Raw genomic sequence first — 13,733 nt, 5'->3', positions numbered from 1 at the left:
TTCTTAAGAAAGACTAAACTGAAAGATGGGGAAATGCACTGACAGTAAGCTTAGTTTCAGGCTCTTTGAAATCGAAATGTTGAAAGAGCAAGTAATTAAAGTTTACTGGGCTGTCTTCAAATTGGACAGGACTGATGGTTTTAAGATTAGCTACTGTAAGTTAAACAACCCTATCTGTGTAACTTCCCCTTTGATTTATGGCCAAATAATCACAGAAGAGAAATGAAGAATATAAAATTATTCCAACAGTTCTGATCCAAATGGACAGACCTGTGGAAATAATATCATGCAAGACACTAAAGAAGGTTACAGACTGCCGAAAATTTAAAACTATACAAGTTGCAATTTCAGTTGAGATACAAACATCGTAACATTTCCAACTATCCCCTTCTATGATGAATTCTGCTAGGAGGGGGGAAAAAAAAAAAGAGAGAGAGAAAAAAAAAAAGGAGAAGAAAAAAAAATTGCGTCTTCCACTTTGCACATATGGTTGTAAAGATAGGTTCCATACACAAATCCTCATCCACACGCATCCCCCTTACAAACTTTTAAAATCCAAAGCAACCACTAGAACTCAAGGTCACATTTGCATTTGCTGTCAAGTTTCAAAAATCCATTTTCTGGAGTAAGTTGGAATTGGCCAGAAGTTGCCCTGTTTCTGATGACATTTCCCCTAGCTCCACACAGCTGGAACTATCCAGATGCAACTGGTTTAATTAGAGGATGAAAGCAGAGGAATGCATCTGTCTGTTGGTGGTTTGTTTGACTGCAGGCTGCAGGATCTGTGGTTGGTTTGTAGTTAAAGAGCTTGCAAATTCTTTTAAGAAACTGTGTGGCAAAACAGAGCCCGCAACCAGAAACACATAGGAGCCTTTGCTCACAACTGCCAAAACAGCTAACCACTGTGCTAAAAAAAAAGAAAAAATTAAGAGAGGTAGTAATGATTTGGGCATAAAGCTCAGAAAGAAAAACAGCTGACTGTTCTAAAAGCGAGAAGACAACCCTGTGAACAGATAAGTAATGCACAGGGTCTACGCAGAATGCATGCAGGGATTTTTCCAATTCTTTCTTTGCCTCTTCCCACGGAAGCAAAAAAGTAGAAAGTATTACCAGCTGAAATTACATGGAATAACACCAAATAAATCCAGAGAGATCTTGGATAAGCTTTTTACTGTATACCTTGCAGAAGCTTTTTTACGTGAATTAACAAGCACCTGCACTGCAGAAGAAAATGTCTTCTACCAAAGCTGTAACTGTCAGCACTGGACCTGAAATTGGAAGTTTTGCTGAGGAAGAAACTGCATAAACAACTTAAAATAAGCAGATCCTTGGTAAGTAACACATCCTGGAGGATGCTCTGAGATCCAGCTCCACAGTAACAGCCGTAAACTTAATTGTAAAGAAATGGACTACTATGGACCATTCTGTATTTCATCCAGTATTTTCTATATTGAGCTACGGTGTCAGTTTTAGAAAGGTAATATCTGATGTTCTTCAAGACGCAACACGGGACTGACTAGAGCCCTTAGAAAATTATCATTTTAAATTGAAATTTTTGAATAATTAAGACTTATTTGTCCAATTTCTGGTTTTGGCAACTAGTTTTTCATAGATCCCAGTGATTAAATAACCTTCTTATGGTCCTACATATGATTGAGTTTCCTTCATAGTCACATTTTTATAAACATTTAACAGATTGAGCTTCTTTAGCACTCCACTGTATAAGAAATTTGTAGTGAAATACACTGGTTAAAACTGAGAAATCCTGCAGTTCATTCAATTAAATTCTTGGGAATGTTTCATGAGCAAAAATATTCACCAAACAAGAAGTGCAGAAATAAACAGTTAGTCAGATATAAGACCTGGTCATCAGACGTGGAAAAATTATTTGCACCAATGCACTGTGTATTTACGTGGCTGTAAGGCACTTACCTGCAACAAAGATTTCAATCCACATGTTTACTCTTCTGAAGAACATCTCCTTGTCAGTTCAATTACCAAAACAAGGTGGGGTTTTTTTTCCAAAAATCCTGAATACCAGATATTCCACACAATCAAACCTCAGGAGGAGCTACTTTCTAAAGCCAAAGTTGGACTCAGCCCAGAAATTTTTAAGTGGTGCTTTATGGTCACATCGTATTTTCTAGAACTTTCAAGATGTCAAAAGAATCATCTTTTGCCCAAAATCTAATAACAAAAAGTGTCCCATCAGTGATGTTCCATGGATTATATTCAGAAACTTCAAACAGCTACCCAACCTTCTCAAGCAATTTTATACCTGACTCCAGCAAAAACAATCTAAGGCTGAATGAAAACTACTTTCCCACACCTTGCTTCATCTTGTTAACGCGACAGAGAAGATGAACAGATTTTTGGCCCATCATCTGCTACCTCAAAGTAAATTCCTTTTCAGGCTGTGCTCAGCCACTCAAATACTTACTCTGCATGTCTAATTAAACCATATGTTTGTCAGTTGATTAACCAGTTGATATGGAAGTTAAATGTCTAAATTTCAACCCTGTCTTGGCAAATGACCACAAGTAGAAGCTTCAACAAGTGAGTTTACTTGTTTTTACCACATCCACCTACGTAAGTAATTGAAGAACCAAGTCTACTAAATACAAAAAGGCTTTAAACAATGTCATTTTCAATTGATTTGCTGACAGGAGATGCTACAGATACTCCTCCAACTTGTAATTGGAATTTTCTTCAAAATCTGTTTAAAATTTAAATTTAAGCTACCCAGACACAAGCACAGTTAGCCCTGCTACAGTCAGTCAGTTTAATATTGTAGCTGTTAGCTAAGACTAAGGTTTCTTTGCAGCCATGAAAAATAAATGCAGGCTAAACACTTCATATCCAATCTCTCGTTAAGTGAAGTAAAATTATTATTCACACAGAACTAGGGCTAGTAGGCCTTTTAGTTTTCTTCTTTCAGGCTGATGCACAATGACTATAGTGAGACTTAAAGAATAACTTATGTCCACTAAGAGGTGCTGCACTGCTTTTTGCCTTTCTTCTGTTTTTTTTAAACCCTCATGTTTTGGCAATAAGAAGTTGATTGACATATTGTGACTTCCCAAATCAAATTTCTGATCAGGTTCACTCTAGTAAAAATAACCAACTATTTTAACTGGCGTTACAACAAAAAATGTTATTTTCATTCCAAACCTATAAATAGAAAAAAATAATTTTCTCTGAAAAGCTGAAGAGACTCTTATCACCACTGCAGATGATGCACAGATATGGGAGTTCATACATAATCTGTAATTATACAGTTTTAAAATTTTTTTAGGATGGTCATTACTTGTTTATAACTGCAACTGCAGAGAGCAACAAAGAAAACTGAGTTTGCAAACTGTTTGTTTAAGATCGCTGAGAAAACCATCATCCAATATGAACTGCACCCAGAATAAGGCACGTTCAGCATTAGAAGTATCTATTTTGTGTGGATAGATAGAAAGAGCTAGGGAGGAGATATATTTTGCAATTCTCAAATAAAAAGCATTTAAACACTATATGACTTGAAATACTGTACCTCACACACTTAGTAAAAATAAATTTCAAATGACATACGAGAAATCTCTCATTTATTAAACATTTTCCATTGTCATCAGATGTGCTACATACACTTAAATACCTTACTAAAAGTACCATCTGGCCAATTCCATAGAGACATCATTGGGCTATCTGCAGTAATACCTATCTTTTCAGGAATGTGCAGGATTTTCTTTTAGCTTTTTCCAGTCATGGAAAATATTTAGTCATGAAACATATTTGACATCAACTTGGAACTTCATTTAATTAACATACTCACACCACATATTAGTATTCTATGTTCTAAAATACAGTTCCCTCTTTAAAACTGTGGCAGCTGCTACTAAAAAACTTTTGTTCCCTCTTTCCACAAACCAGTTGCACTTCAGGAGGAGGAGGATATCACAATACTCAATAAAGGCTATAACCTATCTATTAATTAATGTGCTATGAACTCCAACCCAGTCTCATGTAACTTCATTTAACTGCTTGCTTAATTGATTTGATGCTTATTATTGCTACTTCTGCAGCCCCTAAAGCTACTAACATTTAAATCTCTTTAAGATCCTTGGGAATTTTACATACTCCAGTCTGAGTTCTTTGATGCACTATTCATTTAATATTCAACTAAATATATCACTTAGCTTGTTGTTTAAAGGTCACTACTTTCACACAACTATCAAATTTGTGAAAATTTCCACATATGGAATGCTTCTCAGTATTTAAATAGTGCTAGCAGTTTCTGAAAAAATTAAGGATACTGCAACTTTAAAAAAAATAATATACAGATTTGAGTTTGTTACACACCTTTGGAGCCCATTATCTGAGCAATCTCACACTGAAACATCAATCCCAATCAAATCATAACTTACACCGTATATAGGATAAAAAGAATATTACACAGGGGGAGGCTCATATTCAGCTGCTGTCTATTCACTGTATCTTTTTGTCTACACCAAGGTTAGCACAACATTCTTCCCTTGTAAATGATCTGGTAGATATGCTGAAGGGAGTCAGTATTTTGCCACAAAGCTTTTAAAATTAACTGTGTTAGCTTCCTTACATAAATACATCAATTTATGTCACAAAATGTTTATCTGCAATGAAACCATTCAACAGAAGGCCTGATACGCAGTAGGGAGAGCGGGTGTTGTTTTAAACAATCAGTAACATTCATGTTAATCATCTCCCCGTGTGTAATAGTCTCAGAAGAATAAGAATGGAAATCCAGCCCTGGGGTTTCTTACCTTAAATCTAAGCAACCACTTAATGCATAAATGGAGCAAATAAAAGAGGTAAGGAAAAAAAAGCATTGAAAGGTTAGTTGGAACTTCAGGATATGAAGAGAAAGGAAAAAGAAAGAAAAAAGTTAAGCATTCAGCATTAACAAAATAATGTATCAGTAGGTCATAGAAAGAGTGGTTAAAGCAGAATGTGTCATGAACAAAAGATTTTCAAGCTGAAACTTTTAATATACATTGACCACAAAGCCTTTAGGTTAACACCTTAAAATTAATGCTCAAATGCTTGTACTACTCAAGTTCTTACAGAGCTAACGAAAAGACAGCTTCTTTCAGAATGGATTATGAGATCTAGATGGATTAACTTCAGAGATTAATTTATTTGAGCTGTCAAAGAATAGCCTTATCAATACCCTGAGCTCATTTAAATTGTTACATGCGTTAGCATATTTACAACTAGCTGAAACAGAAGCCTCTAAAATATTAAGCTAATATATGTTCTTTCCTAGACAATGCTGTTAGTTAACTCAACCTGATGCCATGAAACATCTCTTGAACAAAGATCAAGAGCAAATCTTTACGTCTTGTAAGTACAGCACTCTAGATGGATACTGCACCCCATATCAGTATTTTCTAAACTATATATTAAGACATTAACCAACAGCGAAATCTTATTTTAAAGCCTAAGTGCTAGCTTTTTGACATTAAGTCCTACATCTTACTGGCACAATACCATGTATCTTCTTTCCCCATAATATTTATTTTTTTAATACTAGTCCTTCCATTTGAATATCGTTTGATCTGTTTTCAGTTCAGCTAATCTAAATGTATCATCACATTTTTTTACACTTTTTGTAACACCGAACATTAAATATATGCATATTATATATTTAAATATGCAGAATCTCAACATCCAGAGTGACTACTCTGTTTCATCCATTTAGATCATAAATAGACCCTAATGTAAAAAAGAAACATAATCTGATTTACTAGAAAATCTCCTGTCCTTGAGTTTAAAGTTCCATGGATCTATTAACCAAAACGGTCTCTGCTTCACACAGCTACATTAGAAAACGAGGTCCCCGTGTACTGGTCAGACAGAGTGGCCAGTTACATTAGAGGGTCCATGAGCTGAGACCTGTTCCTCAGCAGCATTGCCTGATAATTACAGTGCCTTAATACACACCACTTTGAATGGATCAAACTCCCCCCCCCATCCTCTTGACTAAGGAACTCTTTGGAGGGAAGAACAGATTGGAAGACTTTGTAACTCGGGAAACATTTGAAAAAATTGAAAGCAAGTCTCTTTCAGACAAAAGGTTCTTTAGATTTTTGTAGCATTGTAGCCTCAGGTAGGGAAGATGAGGAGGGACTGCTGGAATGATATAGTGGCACTTAAATTCTCTCTCACCTATTAAGAAACCATATTACAGAGCACCTTTTCCTGAAGATGGTATCCACTGATGCTTTGAATTTCTGAATGGAAGGAATAGGTACTCAAGTGCCTATACTACTTCTCTCAACACGGCATACTGGATTTCTTGGCCAAGGATGCTCCCTTTTTCTCCTGTATCATTCTCTGTCCAGTTTGCCATCTTTCTCAGGGGTTGCAATGAATGCCTGCTGCATTAGCTCTTTGATTGTCCTGACAATGCGTAATTCTGGTCCAAGTACTAGAGGGGAAGCCCTATAGCAGAAAAAGCAGAAAGAGGACAAAGAATGCAGACTGAGGCACCCTGATGCTAACTGGAACTTTCATGCTATTTATCCAATTACTCCTTCTGAATACTCATTTGAAGGGAAAAATGTCACAGCTCAAGCAATAAAGAGCTATAAATAGGCAAATTTAAAGCTCCTACCCTTTTTCTTTTTTTTCTCTTTGTTCTCCAGCCAGAGATCTAGTAAACTAATCTGCAGTTACTCAAGCAGAACAAAAACAACAGGTTCATAAGCACAACTGGCCACTTTCTCCCCATCAGCAAGAGAGTGGTTCTTTCTTCTGTCCTGAACACAGCATTAACCTGACTGGATATGTTTGGGGTAGTATGTTGTCAAGTTCTCTGCTTACTGTTTCACAAGTACACAATACTTTTTCATTTTCTAGATAAATATAGTACATTGTAAATATCCTTTGTAAGATGTTTCAAGCATATCACAAGCATAACAAATGGAAGCAAATACACATTTGAGTCATCATCCATTTGATGAACTATGTTCTTTCAGAAGAACGTAATTCAGTGCATCACAGTGAGTATGATTCTGCTACATTGAGGTAAGTGGGATATCAATTATAATGGTTTAGAGCCAGTGCTAAATAAGATTGTGCTGCAGAGCAATTAAAAACTATTCTTTAATGAGTTCTAAAATAATCTCATTGAAACAAAAGCGATCATTAAAATATTAGCAACAGTAATCCTACAGGTTAATATGCTCTATCCATATCCAGTAGGAGTTCTGCTGACCTGCGTAAATTCAAAATTTATAAGAATTGGCAGCAGATTTTAACACAAGACTGGTAATAATTTCCCAGTCAAAACTGTAGCTATTAATGCTGGGGTTTTTTGGTTTGGTTTTCCAAATCAAGCTTAAAGAGTCCCTTGTCTTTTAAATCTGTTTAGGGTTACAAACTGAGGTTGACTCTTTTGGTAAGAAATGGGGAAAAAAGACTTTCTGTTAACGAACAGGATGTTGAGAAGACCTTGAGTAGAATTGCTTGGGAAAGATATTTAAATAGCACTGTTCAGAATGTGAATTTTAAGAGTTTGGTTAAACAACCTATTGCCATTTAAACGACTATCCAAACTGAACAACATAGATAACCTAATGCAGTTAGGTGTCAAGCAAAAGAAATTCTGGTGTACTTTGACTGGAAGAAGTATCTTACCTTACTGCTACTTAGCAGGTTTACAGATTTATTAGTTTCTCATGTAAAAATGGCACTGCTTTATGTTATTTACCTTTCTTCTCCTGGAACTTTAACACTGTCAGTGTTCTCATTTCCGTATTTGTTTTCCTGGCAGCACAACTTAAGAATGAGCTCACACCTGCTGAGACTGTGTTTACATTCAGGAGTGCTTTTAAAAAAATGCGTATCTAATCTCACACACGATATTACTGCTGTTGTGTACACTGATCTAACACTTGCATACAACAGCCACCAGTTGTGCCTCAGTCTGATCTTTGCCCTGAAATTCCTCCTTTTTTCCTAGTCTTAAAAGGGAGAACCAGCTGGCTTTGATCTTGGCAGCAATATTCCCATTCTGAAACCCCATATGGCACAAAAGTTGGAGAGAGCTCACTTTAACAAAGCACATCACAGGATATGGGTATAACTCACTCTGACAGAAAGAAGAAAAGGCAGCACGTAATACTTCTTATGCAAACCCTTTCTTCAGGTGAGCTTCAAAGTAAATGAGGGGCAATTACAGCTGGATCGTACTTTGTGGTGCTAATTTACGCAGAAAAATAACAATCATTAGCCTTTCAGTCCCCAGGTATAGCCCTGGCAACTGATTCAAACAATAATAGCAGCATCACACAAGTAGGTATTCAGAAGCATTTTAAAAAGGTGAGACCCATAGTCCTGAATATCCTTGGAAGTAAGATTCAGTGGGTTTGCAAGGTTTAGAAACTCTGGAGCAAGGGAACAGGAAGGAGCAACTGCAAATTGGACAGGACTCCTCTTATGTTTATAGACACACTGGCCAGGCAAGGAGAAACTGGTATATTACCATGAAAAGCATCAGGTTATTTTGAAAATATACAAAGACAATGTATTTGCAGTTTGGCTGTTTTAACAATATCACCTACCTTCACTCCATGTCCAATATCATCTAGAATTGTATAATCAATAGGTTTCCTGATGTAGCGAACTGGTCGCTCCAAGTTAGCTGGTGCAATGATTTTGTGAGTTCTTGAGGTGTTTTTGTTTGTAGTCAAGATACCAATTTCTCTTCTAGCAACTTTCTCTTTGTGAATGTCCACCGTCTACAAAAGACGCAGTGTATTTACTCACAGTGGTATGCATTTGAATACAGAGTCAGTATAAAAAAAAAACTGAATCAGTTCCAACGTTTTGAAGATCTCTGTACACTGTGCTAAACATATCACTACATATACTTGATTACATCATCGTTGTTCAATTACTGTTGAACTTGCCACCTCTAAACCCACACTAATAGCCATGGGTTCTTTGGGTTTCCTGTTACTCTCATTCTTTACAGTTCAGCAAAATTCCTACTCCATTCGTAGCAGTTCCCATTCATTTACTGACACTGTTTTATACGATTCTTTCAATTATCCTTTTCAATTTTACAATTGCTCTCTAAGCTTGTCTTTGAAATAGTCTCCAACTAGATTAAGTGTAAGGATACCTTCCCAAACCTTAACTGTTATGACCTGAAAAGCAAACCATAAGCAGGTTTTCTTACACTGTAAAACAGTTTGCTAAACTAGGACTGGTAGTCATATGAGAGAATAAAATCTCACTCAGACAAATCGACAAGGTATTTCAGTCATTACAAATCACTCATCACAAAGCAATGATTGGATTTTAGAAGGTGCTCAGTACTAATTTATCCACAATGAAGCCAGTGGTTAAGCCCAGTGCCTTCACTTAGAATGCCTAAGGCCAACAGTGAAAATCCCTCCCTCCACATATTACAAGTACCACAGAAGAATCTCTAGTGTAAGACAAAGCCCTGCTGAAAATTCATTGCCTAAAAACACATACTTGAATCTTGCTTGGTAACAAGACTATGAAAAAGTTACCAAAAAGTCTATCTATCCCTTCCAGGAAAATAAAATCTCTTAAATCATGGTGCATGGAGTTGCTTGCATCATTCAAAACAAAAATAATTCCTTGCTCACAAAACAGCCTTCCTTATAGGAAATTTGCCAGAGTTGTGAACAAACATTCTAGCTATAGGGTAAAAAAAAAGTAAGAAAACAGCCAGAACCACCACCATTAGGATTTCTAAACATTCAAAGGATTTCTTGTTACCACTTTAGTGATTATGAATGGTACCAGAAAGACTTCTCACAGTTAGGAGACAGGCTCTGTAATAACTAAGGAACAGGTACAAATGAGAACTCATTTTCATATCACACATTTTTTTAATTTTGTTTTTCTAATAAATAAAATTAAAGGGATTGGGGCAGGGGTGTTGGTTACACCGTTTTACCCTTTTGTTTGTGCTACTAATAGCAAAACAAGCAAAATGGACCCTGTATTACCTTGTGCAATCATCACAACCTTTAGTACTACAAAAATTAAACAAAACAAACAAAAACCAAAAACACACTTCCAAGAAGTTGTTTCTTCACATTCTTTGCAGAGAATAATCTCCACAAATACCAGGGGCATTATATGGAAGCTTAAATTACTACCTATCAAGACTACCTAGTATTTCCCAGCAACATATTTTCAAGATCTTGCAACTTCGCTAAACTTAAGCACTGAATGCAGCTTTGTCATGTACATTTCTGCCTCCTCTAGTATCACCTGCCTACAACTGTGAGGTTTCTACTAAAGCTGCACAGCTATTTCTTAAAACAAAGCTACAGAAAAATAGATTATTCAAGGTCAAAATATGTTGGCAACCCTCTCTTTGAAAAGCTCGAGTTCATTGAGCAATGATTTGAAATTTAATAGGAGTAGATAAACTATTTGGGACACATCCTCCATCACTCTCACAAAAACCTACCCAGATGTGGCCAATATATAAAGTCTGCAAAAATTCACAGTTCATACAAGCTTAACAGAAACACATATATCTCTACAACTACTTAACAACTAAACCACCCTCCAACCAGTTTTGCCAAAGTCGTTCCTGAAGCTCCCTGGGATGACCAGGTCTATATACCATCCCTCAATACAATAGTGCAGATCAGATCTTCACAGCTCTTACGATATTATTGATTGTACAAGCACCAGTGCAAACAGAGCACATAAACATGTTCCAGGCCAGAGTACCAAAAGTGTACCATTCTGCATCAGGGTAAGATTCAATATTTTATCTTCCATCACAGGTTTTTTATCCCTTCTCTGTGCCAGACCTTTGCTTTTGCAGCATAGTGGAAGGAGTTCTGGAACAAGTAGCAGTCATACCAAAGCAATCGTCTACAGAATCCTCACCTCATCTGTTGAGGAGTTAGAAAGCACATACTTTCCTGATAAACTAATGGTATGTGATTGCAACAACTTGGAGGACAGTCTCATGTTTAATACCACTGAAGAATTCAATCTCTACAATTATCTCAGACTTCATCTGTGATCTAGACATGCCACTAGAGAACTGCAGAAACAGTACACTGACTCTTGTATGTTCTTTGTCTCACGGGCCTCTGATACCATTTGCTAGAATGTTAAATAACCTCAGCTGCAACAGCAGCTGCACCTCAAATGCTATATGATGTTTCAAATGTACTGAAACATCAAAATCTTATGGGTCTGAAACTGGTCATTCAAAACTACTTTATGTCTTGGACATGACACTCAGAGCCTTAATTTCGATCTACAAATCAGAAAGAAAGTAAAGTAAATAGTGCAGTGTTGGCAAGATGACTCTTTCCTTTCTCTGCCTTTCAAGTGCTTGACCTCTGTAACTTTAAAGATGTTCTTTTTGTATTTTCTTATGCAACTATCTATAAATACAATGCGAGTACAGATATTTAATGCACATGTTATTGTAGCAATGGTATCTTGGCACTGTGGAAACCTGTTTCCATGAATGAAAAGCGTGGGTTTTTAATTATTCATAGGAGTTGTGAGTACAACCGGTTTCCTTGAGGACTATGGTGATCAGTGAGGCATGACTACAGTAACAAACAATGAAATGCATAAAACCTAATTAGAACCTGAAGCTCATCTAATGGGAATTCGCTTGCATGATGATTCAGAACATCTCTTTTACCTTGAATAGCTATGGCATGACTAAGAGTATAAAAATGGCACCTAATTCTGATACATACTCCTAAAATTGTATGGAAAAGCATTTTCCTGGCAGGTTTTTTAAAAATTTCATTTTCTTGCTTAGTAGACTACTGGAATCATAAGACACCTATAAAACAGCAGAAAGGAACATTGAGGTATTTGATTAGTAGAGAAAGGAACAAAGATTAACCTGCTACTAAAGAAAATGAAAACATTTATCCTCAACACACAGGTAATTATTGCCTCCAGTACTAGCATAAATCCCTTAAGTGAGACAGGAGAATGCTAGCAGAATGTTTACTCAGCAGTTTAGAAACTTCTATTGAGAAGTTTTTGGGATTAGAGCTGGACTAACAAAACACCTCACTTGGAAAGTCTGTCAGGAAGAGCAGATGGGATACACTGTGCCCTTCTATAACTTGAAACACTGTTTTCTAACAAGAAATTTCAGACTCCTGACAGGATTATCACACATTGTTTTCCCCGATAGCTCCACTATCTTTGGCAAAAGCTTTTAAATGACAGTTTGTTAGAGTTTAGGCTCATTACTATAATCTTTTCATATGCTTTCCAAGATGCCTGCAAAAAGACAAGGGATAGCTTAAGGGGAAAAAAAGTATAAGCCATTGCATTTTTTTCTATTAGGAATTTTCTGGCCATTTTGAAACATCAAATTTCCATACTGAATTCAATAAAAACAGCCTCAAGATCTGTAAAGATTAAAATAGAAAAAACATTAAAACATTTCTGGGATTCCGAAGTTAACACTGTTTACCACTTCACTTAAAAGTCACTGAACTCAAGAGTTTTGAGAAATATTCTCTTCTACCTGTAAGTGAAATTTCTCTAAGTATTAAGTTAGCACTTGCGCTGGTTTTGCCTGGGATAGAGTTAATTTTCTTCACAGCAGCTAGCATGGGGCTATGCTTTGGACTTGTGCTGGAAACAGTGTTGATAACACAGGGATGTTTTCGTTATTGATGAGCAGTGCTTACACAGAGTCAAGGCCTTTTCTGCTTCTCACCCCACCCCACCAGCAAGGAGGCTGGGGGTGCACACGAAGCTGGGAGGGGACACGGCTGGGACAGCTGGCCCCAACTGCCCAAAGGGATATTCCACACCATACGGTGTCATGCTCAGCAATAAAAGGCTGGGGGGAGGTTGGCGGGGGGCTGCTGCTTGGGGACTGGCGGGCCATTGGTCAGTTGGTGGTGAGCAATTGTTTTCATTTGCATCACTTCTCTTTCTTGGATTTTATTTCTCTCTCTTTGTTATTTGCCTTTTCATCATCATTATTATTATTATTATATTTCAGTTGTTAAAATCTTTTTATCTCAACCCACAAGTTTTCTCACTTTTACCCTTCTGATTCTCTCCCCACAACCTGCTGGGGGGGGAGTGAGCAAGCAGCTGTGTGGTGCTTAGTTGCCAGTTGGGGTTAAACCACGACAGCACTTTGAAAGTCTAAACTGTAGTGAAATTTCAGAAATAGGAGTCTCCAGAAGCCTTGATTTCTTCTTCTTCTCAAAACATTCTAATTTAAATGTATCCATTTATTGTCAGTCTGTTAGTCTGGGCTTTTAAAATTCAGTTCAAAAAAATCTTAGAAGAAAACGTTGCTTAAATATAGTGTTGCTAGGCTTTTTTTTTTTTAAATCTAATTTGATAGAATTTAAACAAACTAATTGCAAATTACCTTGAAAACTGGATTATTACTTTAAAATGAGTAACTGTCTAATTTTGACATATTAGAAATATGACATTAATTGCCTCAACTCAAGTTGTATGTAATTTATACTCAAAGAAAGAGGTCATAATGATACAAAAATGCTGAAAAGCTACTTGCTCCATAAACGGGTAATATATACTGTGGAAAATTAGACTTGCATTACCATTTTTGAAAGAGTTCGGCTATTCTTGTAACTTGCAAGAATAAGACAACTGAAAACAGTCACAAGCCTTTACTGACTTATCAATGGAAGGTCCAAGTGAACTTCCCTACAGAGACCAACCAGCTCACG

The 13,733-nt window shown here is 36.6% G+C and overlaps 1 protein-coding gene across 4 annotated transcripts in view; it reads right to left on the bottom strand.

The window, feature by feature from the left end:
• The window catches only part of ABI2 (abl interactor 2), a 72,130-nt gene that overhangs the window by 24,768 nt on the left and 33,629 nt on the right, over positions 1 to 13,733 (bottom strand). For 2 of the 4 annotated variants that reach the window (XM_072875336.1, XM_072875334.1), the window contains exon 3: positions 8,589 to 8,765. The exons of the other annotated variants lie outside the window; for them this stretch is intronic. In XM_072875336.1, coding sequence (XP_072731437.1) covers positions 8,589 to 8,765 — 177 coding nt within the window. The remainder of the gene's footprint in view (positions 1 to 8,588; positions 8,766 to 13,733) is intronic. 4 annotated transcript variants of the gene reach the window in all.

This window comes from Ciconia boyciana, chromosome 10 (genome assembly GCF_034638445.1).
Source record: "Ciconia boyciana chromosome 10, ASM3463844v1, whole genome shotgun sequence".
Lineage (NCBI taxonomy): Eukaryota > Metazoa > Chordata > Aves > Ciconiiformes > Ciconiidae > Ciconia > Ciconia boyciana.
This window is presented reverse-complemented; position numbering and strand designations above follow the sequence as displayed.